Source organism: Pituophis catenifer, unplaced genomic scaffold (assembly GCF_029215685.1).
Source record: "Pituophis catenifer annectens isolate HBS135680 unplaced genomic scaffold, rPitCat1.0.hap2 SCAF_3, whole genome shotgun sequence".
Lineage (NCBI taxonomy): Eukaryota > Metazoa > Chordata > Lepidosauria > Squamata > Colubridae > Pituophis > Pituophis catenifer.
In genome coordinates, this window is record NW_027256883.1 from 161,710,464 (window position 1) to 161,724,025 (window position 13,562).

The 13,562-nt window shown below is 36.4% G+C and overlaps 1 protein-coding gene across 1 annotated transcript; it reads left to right on the forward strand.

Moving 5' to 3' along the window:
• The first annotated feature begins 13 nt into the window (after positions 1-13).
• ZPBP (zona pellucida binding protein) lies at positions 14-10,205 on the forward strand. Its single transcript, XM_070941093.1, has 11 exons — positions 14-18; positions 198-316; positions 2,169-2,249; positions 2,506-2,619; positions 5,892-6,029; positions 6,648-6,860; positions 7,271-7,371; positions 7,941-8,115; positions 8,558-8,728; positions 9,435-9,513; positions 9,890-10,205. The coding sequence occupies exons 1-11, from the start codon at positions 14-16 to the stop codon at positions 10,203-10,205; spliced, it is 1,512 nt and encodes a 503-aa protein (XP_070797194.1).
• Positions 10,206-13,562: the final 3,357 nt, after the last annotated feature.

Here is a 13,562-nt window from a genome sequence, read left to right on the forward strand (position 1 = left end):
GACTCGCGTTCTGATGACGTAGGCAGAGTTACGCAATCACCGGCGACCAGAAGGAGGAGAGGGGGTTGGTGACGTAGCCGACGCTTCCAAAGGAGGGGCGGGGCTGGTAAACGGCCGCGGAGTCACAGAAGGCTTTGAGGGGTAACTAAGGGGGATGCGTAGAATGCCTTTCCTCCCGCTCGTTACCATGGTGATAGAGTGGGAACGCCCTCCGGCGCGGAGCAAATTATCCTCGAGTCTGGCTACATGTCCATGTCAGGTCGAGGGGTTGGAGTTGCTTTGGGTGTCATAATCGTCTTTCTTTGGGAGAGACCTGGTATGGAGATGGATTGCAGTGAGGTGGCTGGTTCTAGAAGGGTGGGAGCTTCACCACTGGAAGCTTTCAAGAAGAGACTGGGCTGCCATCTCTCAGAAATAGTGCAGGGTCTCCTGTTTAGGTGGGGTGGGGTGGGTGGGGTTGGACTAGATGACCTATAAGGTCCCTTCCAACACTGTTATTCTGGTTCCCATCGCTTGGAGGCTGGGATTCCGGGGGATGTATAAGAATAAGACAAATCTATCATAATTATAAGTTTATTTGTCAAGCATATATAAGATAACAGGTATAAGTATAAACATAATTTGAATACATGAAAAGAGTAAGTAAAAAGGAATATTAGTACAGGAAAGGTAGGCACGCTGGTGCATCCTTTGATAGATGCAACTATATAGGACTATTGTGTTGTAAAGATGTTGTACTTCTAGGCAAAAGATTAAAGGTGCAGCTTTTCCCATGATGGCGCCTTCATGCTGATGAGCAATATTTATCAGTAATTTAGTTCTGTTTGTTGGGAACATTCAAAAAACTATTTGACTTGGCCATTAGCAGATGAAATAGACCAACACTCATCTTGGCTCCCAGGCAAAATGGCTAGCTGTTATTTCATGAAAAAATTAAGTTTGGGTGAAATCCTAAATCACAAGATGTGCACGATTCATTTTATTTAGAAGCTTAAAACACGTCAAGTGAAGGCAAGGGCAAATAAATAATAATAATAATAAAAAATAAATGGAAGGAAAGAGGTGGGAGGTGAGAAGAGTAAACAGGAAGTAGAGCTAATAGGAGAATGCTAATAGTTTATTAAAATAAATATTCACTCATGAGTCATATTTTGAGCAAGCGCTCTAAGACATAACATAAAGACTTTCTATAAGGCCAATGTATTTGTAGTCTATTCAGTAAACATTTAGAAATTTGAGAGCTACCCAGTTATACAAATACCCATCTCTACATTTTCAATTTTAAGAGCATGGGAGTTCATACTACTTGAAAAATAATGATTATAGTTGGTTTACCATTCCTTCTGTCTTAAAAGACACTTTAATTGTGTACAAAAATATCGCCCAAACTAAATATTATTTGTTGAGTTACTTTAGGTTCCCTATGCCCTTATAGTGAAAATTATAAGCACAAGCTTCTTAAGAAAATTCTTACAAAGTGATATTTGAATGTTAATAACTTGGGATGTATAGATTCATAATACAAAGAAATCTCACTTTACATACTCCCATTTACATTGGGGGGGGGATAAAAGATTGATTATATGAGATCACAGTTATACTTGACAACACCTGAGAACTCAGTAACTATATTTCAGATCTGTTCATTACTCTCAGTTTTCTTAATACTCACATTGCTACTTATAGTATGTATTGCTATTAGTTTCAGTGAACCACTTTTCAGTCACTGATGTAACTTTGCCAAACAATGGATTGAAGGTAATGGCAGGAAGGCAGTGGTGGAAGCAGTACAGTAAATGCACTTATTGTAATTTGGCTATTTGATCTTCACTGATTATGAGGAAACTGGTGAGTTCAACTAGCTGTGAATCCTGATTTGAGACTCACTGTATTAGAACAAGCTAACTGTAATGAATAAACTATATTGGTTGTTATTAAACAGAGAGTGAGAAATCCTTATAAAATCAGGTTGTGATCCAAAGATCTGATATTATATTCTGGTTTACTTTTACCTTACTCTTTGTTGGTAGGTGTGAGCTAGCTTTCTGGAGTTGCAGTGCACCTTTATACTGGAAAAGGCAGTTTTGTAAACATTGAAAGAAAAGTACTTTGAATGTAAAATAATTTCCAGTCATAGCAACTTGCTGAGGTTTTACCTTGTTTTTCAGGCTGTGCATTCTTCCTTGATTTGTACAAGTCTGATAATGAGACTTTTTCAGGGCAAGCACCTATTGAAGAGAAAGAGACAGGTAAAAAAATTAATAAAGTTGAATTACACTTTTCCAGGAAGACTTTGAAATTTCTAACAATAGATGGGGGTATTTAACTTTTCCACATGCGTAACCCCTGGATATTAAAGTCTTAAAATCTCTAGTCATGGCATCATGTTCTGTCCAACTGATCTAGTCATAAATATAGCTATTATTTAGAATTATACATTAATACATCTGAAGAACCTTGTCATCCTACTCTCTTAGGACTCTACCTCGCTTTCATTTCTTTCAGAACTCATTTTTGTCCACATTGGTGCCAAGGAATTCACTGTACCATGCAAACCTGAGAAAACAGATGTTGTGATTGGTATGAATCCTACGTACAACTGGAACCTGGAAAATGGAGGTTCGGCTTTGTTGCTCAGGGCTTAAGATTTCTTTATAGAGAACAGACATATATATATATATGATGCAGGAAATAGCATTTTTTCTTGTGGAAAGATACATGAATATATTCTGGCTTTCAATGTTTCTTTAGATTACTCTGCCTAAGATTTTTGGAGAGCTGAATTCAAATACTTTATAAATATTTTATAAAAGGAATAAATTCCAAGTGTCTGTCAGACCTGCCCCAGTCTGATCTCCTAGGGAAGTAAAACACTTGACTACATTTGCTTGAAGTGAAAAAACACTTTTACTAAGAGATTCTGATTGCAGTAGAATCAAGCGGGATCTAAAGTTCCTGTGCACCAATACAGGACTAACCCCTTGGTTCCCTTTAGACCTGCCCCCCAGCCCCATGGTCCATCTATGTGTAGCCAATCTGGCATCATCGAGATGTTTTGGGAAATACAGAGGTTGTTTGGGCTGGTGAAATTCCATTCTTAGGGTAAACTGCCTTGAAGATGCCAGCGCACTATCACAAACTGGATTCCAAAACACTCTGTTCTTCCTCAACTGTCAATCTCTCCTTCCAGTTTCCCATCACTAAGGTATACAGCTTTATTGCCCATTTGTTCCCCGTCCCTTCTCTGATTGATGGCAGAATGCCGGCAAGGCACCAAGCCGAAGCTGGTGGATCTGACAGTGTCTTGCATGTAGCTAAACCTTAGAGCAGCAGTAGTTACCTTGGTGTCCTTCAGATGTTTTGGTCTGTAACTCTTAAGATATCCAATAGTTGGTCATGCTGGTTAGAACTTTTGGACTTCAGAGACTATCTGGAGGGTTCTTTTTTAAGACACTTAAAAGATTTGAACTTGCTAAGTTAAATTAGAACATAAACTTTCCTAACCTAGTTTAACAAGTTATTAAGAATTGACTATAAATACAAATTACAGGTGGCATCACACACCATTAAAATTATATTATTAAATTGGCCTTTAAATTTGTAGTTGGTTTCCAACATAATATTATTTCTGGATAATACTCAGTTACTCAATTTGGACAAAAGGTTTTGAAGAGATGGAAATATTGCACAACAACCTTTAATTTTTTTTTAAAAAAAATTGATTTATATGCCGCCCTTCTCCTGAGACTCAGGGCGGCTTACAATGCATTAATATTTTTTCTAGTTTTATTTTTTGTAAAATGTGTAATATAATTTATTGCCAATTTACTGTAGCAAAAGATATGAGTTCACTATCAGGTTTCTACAAGAAAACAAACAAGAATTCAAGGATAAATTCAAGGAAAAACTATTAATTTATGGAAATAGTCATATTAATTGTAATTAGGTTTAATTTATATCTAAATGGATTATAGATTGCTATTGATTGAATCTGTGGACTGCCATTCTCAGGAAATTATTCTAACCCAAAAGAGGCCCTTAGCTCAAATAAATGTTACATGTTTTTTAAAAAAGGATAAATTCAGATAAGTAGATTTACTGCAAGAGTTATGAAAGAATTCCTGCCTTTGATGTGTATTAAATGAGAACTCTACTTATGGTGCATTCGAAGTTCAAATATTATTCTTGTAATATAATGCGTTAAAGGCTATTTTCTTTGGATGGGAGTGATGGTTTCTGTCTGTCTACTATTCTGATAGTAGGTGGATCAGGTACTAGGCTGTTTGCTTGTATTGTATAACTTGGTCTCGCATATGCTTTTTTTTTGTTGCATCAGTACATTTTAAAAGTGTAGAATATAACATCGGCTGAAAAAGTAAACCCAAGAAAGAATTAGTTAAAATTGCTAGTTTTACAATTGGTTTCAAATGTTTAGTTATATTAATAAAGTAATTCCCAACAGATAATCTTCATTTATATGCCTCCTTTTCTGAGCAGAAATATTGAATGTAGATGTTTAAAATGTTGTATCTCTCCAAAAGATTACAAATGTACAACTGCAAATATCTCTGAAATTATTTCTTATTGTATTGTATTTTATTCTTCATGATATTCCTTTCAATGTGTTGTTCATGTATTGCCTGTATAAATATATAACTTTTAAGTACTTGGAGGGTACATAGCTTACTTCTTCCTTAGGCAAAAAGGCAAATGTATAATGTTCATTTGCTAATAGTTATGTGTGTCTGAATGTGCACACACAGAGAGATGGAGATTACAGTCTAAAGAAAGAAATTTAGCTCGACAAGCCAATTTCTGCCTCCTGGATCCAAATCTTAAGAAGTGCTGATGGTAGTGCTGTAATTACATTGATGGCTTACTAATGGGCTGCCCTCCCAGATGCTACTGATTGCAGACCAACATTGGTCTAAAGTAAGGAGGATTGAGACAGTGAGGCACGTAGATTTAAGTAAGACCCCTATACCTGGGCTACAAAAACATTATACAAAAACTAGATGGCACTAAGAGATGCAGAAAATTCTAACTCTACTGTCATTTAGTGGTCCTCCAGTTTTTTGCAGTTCAGATAGTCCTAATTATTTGACTCTTATCCAACTACAAACATACAATTTGAGCCCTAAGACAAAGCCGCAAATGTGCTTTTCAACTTCCCAGGTAAAAAGCCAAGCTGATCAGAATTCTAATTTTAATAATAATTTCTCTATATTTATCTAGGCAATTCAATAGATTAGGTTTATTTTTTTTCCTAGTATCTATTTTATAATGCAGAAAATATTGGAATAGCTGCTTTGAATGACATTACTGAATGTAACAATGCATTGACATAGCTATTTCTATTTTCTATTTAATTGAGAAACATACATTTTTATCTTTAAGACCCTTGACTCTGGAAAATAATAATTGGAGTAAGTCATGAGAAAACCTAATATTTTTAAGCATGTAATTTAATTATATGATTAATAATATATTTATATTTAATTTTTAAATTTGAAGTTCAGAAAGTACATTTTTAGTGAAGGGGTGATATGAAAAAGTAAGATTAATAACTACTGTTATATGGGATAGTCATAAAATCAGGAGAAATTAGGTTTCAAGGTTTCATGAATTGGGCAAAGAGAGAGAGCTCGTATCATAGAAGATTCATTTCCAAAAGGACTGTTAAATGGTTGGGGAGTGGGTTATTGGTTCTTACACTGTGAAATTTTAATATTGTAAGCTGTCAGGAGTCACTTTTTGTGATTTGGGCAGCCATATAAATTTCTTTAATAAATTAATAAATAAAATTTCTAGTTCAGTGCAAGTGCTTTTGTTGATTGACTAAGATGAAGTTGCCATTCTCAAATGATATAACTTTATTGTCTGTTTTCCAGAAAACCTAACTCTCCATTCTGGTGCCTCCCTTATTTTGCATGAATTTCGTGCTGAGGAGAGTGGACGCTATACCTGTTCCGTCTCTTTCACAGAGGAAGACCAGCTCCATACTATGACTTTCTCTCATACGGTGGTGGGTGAGTATATCCCTGCTGTTATGAAGGATGGCTAAACAACAGGAAACCAATGCTATGGATCAGAGGTGGGTTTCAGCAGGTTCTGACCAGATAACTGGTAGTGGAAATTTTGAGTAGTTCGGAAAACCGGTAAATACCACCTCTGATTGGCCCCACCCCCATCTATTCTCTGTCTCCTGAGTCCCAGCTGATTGGGACGAAATGGAGATTTTGCAGTAACCTTCCCCTGGAGTGGGGAGGGTATGGAGATTTTACAGTATCCTTCCCCTGCCACGTCCACCAAGCCACACCCACAAAACTGGTAGTAAAAACGTTTGAAACCCACCACTGCTATGGATGCTTGATAAGAGAACAACATTTGATTTGATTTATTTGATTATATGGAGACATTGTGGAAGAAAATGTTTTTCAGAAACAAGTATGAAGAAAATAGCTTTCCTATGACTGGATCCTCTAGCGTCTAGCCAAATGCCAACATACCTTTTCAATTTTCTAAGAATTCGTTATTTTTTCCAGAATTTAGAGTCTGGTCTTTTCTTCATGATTGCTATGATATGGTGCATTCACTATCCTTGTAGTGGAATTTAAATTTAAATTTAATTTTGTTCCTTTTCTCAGGGTATCACATACGTGGAGAATTACAGGTCCTCCTGATTTTTCAGAGTAATTCATGTGATAAGTCATTGGCGCGTGAGTTTGTGAGGAGTCTACACACACAGCTGAGTCAATTGGTGTCTCACCTACATTGTGAGCTCGTTTCTGGAAGCACCACTTGCTTTCCTACTGTGGAGAAGCCTTTGGATGAGTTCAACCTCCAAGTAGAGCTAAAAGGTCAGAGCCAAAAAGGGATATGGTTTGGAAACTCCCTGATGAAATCAGGAAGATTCATGCAGAAAAGAAGATTTTTCTACTTTAAATTCTTCAAGGAAGAACCTTAAGTTCTACTTCAAGGACTATTATAAAAATATATTATGAAGTAGACAACTGTCTAAAGTTTAGCCACTGTAATCTTTATGCATGCAAACTGGGGGAAAGCAAGTAGTATACTGTCAATTGATTTTACAATGCACTTCTTCTCCAAAGAGCCTAGAACACTGTCCAAAAAAGATTGTAATGAAAATGTTTTGTGTATTATTATTTTGCAGTATTTCAGGATATTTGGATTCTGTGTGTGGTGGTAAAAAAGGGAATCTATTGGTTAGAGCAGATCACAAGAACAGTAATGTATTTTTGTTTTCCAGTAACTCCATTTGGAAAGGACTGGGATAAATCCTGCTACCCTCAGATTGATTCGATGGCATTAGAATGTTACCACTCAGCAGTCCAAAAAAATCTACAGGAGGTTTGTAATTTGTCCCACTAGGAAATGACTTGCTGGGTTTTGGAGCTAGTTACATTTTCACCAAATGCCTGCTAGGAAGCTTGACTTTCAAAATGCAACAAGAGGTTTCATGTACTTGGATCAACCACATCTGGCAAAGGTCAATGGGATGCATAGCTTTTTTATTCTGCTCTTGACACTACACTTACACCTAATCAGAATCTATGAATATGCATTTTGCATCCTCAAACTAATAGTTGATAACTTAATTGATCTTTGATGGTGGGGCTATTTACTGTGGGGTGGGAATCAAGAACATCAAACAGCAAGTCTGTTGAAGAAATTGATTCATGCTTTTAACCATAAGACATTTAGTATACAATTAACTAAGTTTTGCCTTCTCACTTTTATGGAATATACATGACATTACCAGCAATTGCTGACCTCCTAAATTTTCTGTTCACTTATTTTTTTTACTTCTTTTTTCAACTACTCACAAACGTACAAACACAAACTCATGTGAAAAGTGGTTGTCTGTTTCACTTTGTGGCTCCAAAAGTTTTCTTTTCTTGGCCCATTGCTCTATACAGGCCAAAGAAGCCATGACTGAATTTATGGAGAAGAATAAAAACTTTTCTCTGGAAACATCAAATGGTTCGCATGTTTCTTTTGTCAACACCTTTTTCAACTTCTTAGAAGATGCAAAGTGTCAAGATGGTTATGGACAGACACAGGAGCTACAGTCACGCTGTCCCGACTGCTGTAGTGAGTTAAGCAGGTGATCCAAAAGCTACTGCCTCATCTGTCTTCAGACACTGTCTTTGGTCTATAAACTTCTGTTTCTCTCTATGCTGTGGGAAGTCTTTTACCCATTCTGTTCCTATCCATTTGTCTTGTCTTTTTCATATGTTTTCTGTAGCTCTTGTCAGGTGTATCTTAGAACCCATGCAGATTCTGTCCAAATGTAGGGACTTAACTATTTATCAGCCTGTACTGCATATGGTTCCTCCAAATCAAGACTCTAAAAAAAGTGTTTAGAAGAGCTCAGATTTTCTAAAAAGATACTTTTGGTACGGATCGCCCTTATGTGGTCAACATTGAAATTCATCTTCTCTGCTCCCCACAAATTAAGCTAATAGAAAAATGACATTTGTTCTTTTCACTTTAGCCTTTCTTTTTTCCCTTTACCTACTAATTTTCTGAACAGCTTTGTGCCCACCTGGAACATACAGTGTGGCTACCAGTGGCAGCTGTGTTCTCTGTCCAATTGGGAGCTATAGCTTGCACTATGGGACAGTCCTTTGTATTTCATGCGACAACAATTGGCTTACCTCTCACCCTGGTGCCAGAACATCTGCAGACTGCCTGAATATGAGAGGTATGTATTAGATTGGATATTTCCTTGGAGTCCCATTTTTGGCAGCAATTATTGGCAGTCAGTTTCTTATTTTCAAAAATACAAATACTACCTTCAGAAGGAATTTTCAGGACTTCAGCAGGAAAAGAATTCAATTTTTTCCTCTTGTTTCACTCATAATCATAAGCAAACCCATAGCCCTTCTAACATTACTTATACATGTTAAGAACTCCATGCTAAAAGCATAAATGCAGTTAATATTGGGCCTTGTTTGGCCTCCCAGTGTTGTTCTTTCAGTGATATAAATTGAAGGAAGTGGTGAGATATTCCATAAGTCTATGAGTATGGTTAGGGAGGTATCTGAAAAATAGTTTCCAAGACTCTATTTCTTTTGTAATCCTGTTTGTAAATAAATATACAAACATCTAGTTTACTGTCCTAGTTGCGAATCTTAATACATGTGTAGTCTTAACACATGTCTTAACACATGGGAAGAACACTAGGTTTGGGAAGGTTTATATAGTAGTAAGTGGAAATGAAAAAGCAGGTGAACATAGAAGAACACATATAGATTTACTGTAGTACTATGTACTATGTACTATGTACTATGTACTATGTACCCTAGTTTCCTGTTTTCCTTCCATATATAATACTTAATTGGGATAGGTGCTATAACTGTATAGCTTGACTTTGGATGCTGAGGATTCCTTAATTTGTCTTCATATAGTCCCTCCTTCACGTCGATTTTCTGTACTGATGATAGCCTTTGCTGTGCCTCCACTTGGTTGCCTCTGTCTCATTGTGATGTAAGTTCTGACTATTCACATTTCCTATCTTATTTCATTCTTGTAAAATTTCGTAGGCCCAGATAGATTTATGGGTAATCAGTTTAAATTAATCAGTCTAAAGAAGAATTATGATCTATGGTAGTTATAATTATCTAATTAGGTAATTTAGGTATAATTACCTAAAACTTTCTTTTAAGTTAGCAATTACAACACTTCTTTTCAGTATATGATATTTCTCACTATGATTTGTAAAAGGTTATACACAGTGGGTTCCTAGAGAATTGAAAAACACAACTCATGGGAAAGAGAATGTTGTTTTGGGAAAACAATGGTGTGGATATCTTTTGCAGTTCACATGTTACTAGTTAAGCGCTTCTCTGTCCATCTTTTGCAGCTGTTGCTATTGCTTTCGGCGTCGCTGGCAGAAACGCCGTTCCTCTGCTAAAGTTGATGGACAGACCAAAGTACAAGAAGAAGTTCCCGCTTCTACTACAGTTGATGAACAGACCAAAGTACAAGAAGAAGCTCCAGCTTCTGCTAATGACACTGCCCTTGTAGCCACTGAAGAACATCGTTCTATCGCCTTGCCTTTTTCTAGTTCTGAACATCCCAACAATGAAGGGGGCATGTCTCCACCTCCTTCCAAGCTACAACCACGGGCTCTTCCTGGGCTGGCAAATCCTGGTGCCAGAGGCCTTTTATCATCATAGCTCTAACTTGCTTTGAATGATAATTCCCAATAAATTATTATCCAGGAAGTAGCTTTGGTCCTGTTGTTTCTACTGATAGGTTAGTCCCCACTAACTACCCTACTCAAACTTCATTTTCTATGGTTCTCTTCTGCTGTATTTTTTGCTAATTTATTTCCGTACCAAGAAAGTTAAAGGTTATATATTCCTTAGTAACCACAGCCCATTGTACCTTATTACATTAACATCATAGGCTAGCAGGTTGGATAAAATTTGAGCTGAGTGTTCATTTCTAGGATTCAAGAAAAAACACTTCAGTTTAACATAAAGCTTGTGAAAAAAGCTGAAGAAAACGAAGGGATTGATAGAGCAAAATGCATGCTTATAAATACTAGAAAGAAGGTTTTTGCATTAAAATGTGAAGATGGCTCTATGTGTAAAAACAAGACAGAAAATATTAAAAATAATTGGAAAATTCTATTCAGAGCTATACAAAGATTAAGATCACTCAAAAGTAATAATACCCACGAAAGAGGAAATGCCAGATATCCCAGTGGAGGAAGTATCAAGTGCCATAAAATCAGTGAAAAATGGCAAAGCTCCAAGAAATGGCTGTGGAAATCTTGAAAGCTGATGGTCACAGTTTACTCAAGATACTAGAAAACTCTAGATGCCTCAGAGAAGAAAAAATAGCCAATGCATGAAAAAATGCTGAAGCGACTCTTATACACAAGAAAGGGCTCAAGATGAAAAGAACTATCGCCCAATAAGCCTTCTTTCAATCATCTATGAAGTTTTCACCAAGATAGCAAAAAGAATATTGAGAACATTAAATGATGCACAGCCAAAGGAGCAGGCAGGGTTCAGAAGTGGCTACACCACAATGGATCACATCCAGATTGTTCAGCAAGTCATTGAAAGGCACAATGAGCACACCATACTTTTGTGTATGGCTTTCATTGACTACGAAAAGGCGTTTGACTCAGTATTTCAGAAAGTAATAATTAACGCATTGCTCAACCAAGGCTTAGACACTCCTTACATAAACTTACTACAATCAATATATGAAAAAATGATGACAATTTGCCTTAAAGTGAAAATCAACATAGAATCAGGTGTATGACAAGGCAATACAATATTACCTATCCTTTTCTCAGCCTGCCTTGAAAAAATATTTTGCAAACTAGACTGGGGAAAAGATGGAATAAAAATCAGTGGCCCCTATTTAAATCACTTAAGATTTGCAGATGATGATGTTCTTTTCTCACAAGACCCAGAAGAGCTACAAAGACACAAGAGCTGCACAAAGCAGGAGAACCATTTGGCTTAAAAATAAACCTGAAAAAGACCCAGGTTATGTTTAATAAATTCACCAAAGGAAATTATATATATATATATCTGGAGAAGAACTAGATACTTTGCAGATGGATCTCAGTGGCAGGTGATACAATAAAGAAAATTGAACATGTTGCATGTTAAATGTGGTTGTCAAGTTAAGCATAATTTTGAAGAACAACTCTGCCTATGCCTGAAGAGAAAAGTTTCGATCAATGTGTGCTACATGCTCTAAAATACACCGGTGAAACATGGACACTAACCTCACAATTGCTACAAAAGCTAAGAGTGGCACAGAGCCATGGAAAGATACATGCTCAGCATTACAAGACAAGATAGACCTGCACATGGATTAGAGAACAAGCAAAAGTATATGATAATCAATCAAGAGAGTAAAAGAATTGAAATGGAAATGGGCTGGTCACATAGCAAGAAGAACTGATGGCATGTGGGCCAAGGCAGTCATAGAATGGATCCCACTTGATAAAAAGTATCCACAAAAGAGACCTAAAACAAGATGAATCAACATCATAAGCAGATATTGCGGGCTCAGTTGGCTCAGGACCGTATGGGTTGGAAATGTGGAAGACGCTTTCATCCTGCAATGGATAGACAATGGCTTAAATGATAATGATGTATATTGCATTCATTTCATTTCACTTAATAGTTACGTAGAGCAAAATATCCATAGGAGGCATAGGTTCCAGTCTTCTTGTGAGAAAGCCTGTTTTATCCATCCAGGCAGAATCAGCTATTGATAAAGGTTCTAATAAGGCAGCCATATCTCTGGCTATTACTCAATAGCCAACCAGTCATTACTTCATTAAAAAATCATGAAGTAAAAAACATGTTATCAAAAAGAGGACTACTTAGAGCAATGATTTTTTTAGTGCTAATATATGGCTGAAAAATAGATTGAAAGTAGCTTCTAATTATGATTTTGCAGAAAGTGAAATTACTTCAGGAAGAATCAATCAGTCCTGCACCAAATAAAAAGTTATTGCTCTCTTGAGTCAATAATCAGTAAGAAGAAACTCACATATTTGGGGCCCTTGAAGAAAGATGATCATAATTTAGAAAAAAAAGCAAATGTATAATATTGGTAATATGCCTGAATTTCTTTTCCTACCCATTAAAAAATAGGAAATTTCTGGAGCCTTCCATTTGTTGAATAGTAAGACGTTATTATTAAACTTGCTGAACTATAGATTCCAACATCCTTCACTGTTAGACATCTGAGTTTAATCTACTGGCATTTCTTTTAAGCAGCATCTATCAGCATTTTCAGAGATACATCTATGGCAAGTGTGACTTATAAAGTCCAAATTAGCTTCACTCCAACCTTGAATGATAGGCTATCTTCAAGTACTAATGAACTGTATTGTATAGTGATATTCACATCACTTCAAATCCCAAATAAAAAAACAGTCTAGTAAATACACACTTTTCACATAGCTACCATCTGGGTAAATGTCCTGTGCATAAGTATTATAGAAGCAGACATGCACAATGTCTGATGGAACCATGACATAGCTATAAGTCTGAAGTCCACATGCAACAGTAGATAGTCCTAGCTATGTCAGTAAAATCCTTTAAAGAATTTTAAATGTGTTAGCATTTTATCAGCATGGCCAGTTTCCTTATGCAGGCACAAATAAAGTTAAAATATACATTAAATTTCTAAAAAAAGGTTTGATTGTTTATAACCAAATGGGTAATGTTAGGCCTGTGATCTTGGTGCATAGGTACCTAGTATGGCAGGCTTATATCCACATAATATGGTTGCAATCTTCTGTTCAACCAGAGGTGGAATCAATATCACTGCAGTTAGTTAGACAAACAAAAATTAAACATAGCAACAGACAATCTCTGCTGCAGAATCACTGGCAATGTTCAAACATAATATTTCTTATCATTGATATACCCTAAAGTACCAGGCAATGCAGAGCAATCTCTAAAAGGCACTTTGGGATCAAACACCAGACAGAATCAAGAGTTATATATGTGAAATAGAATTTGGGTCGGTCACTGGGACCAGAGATT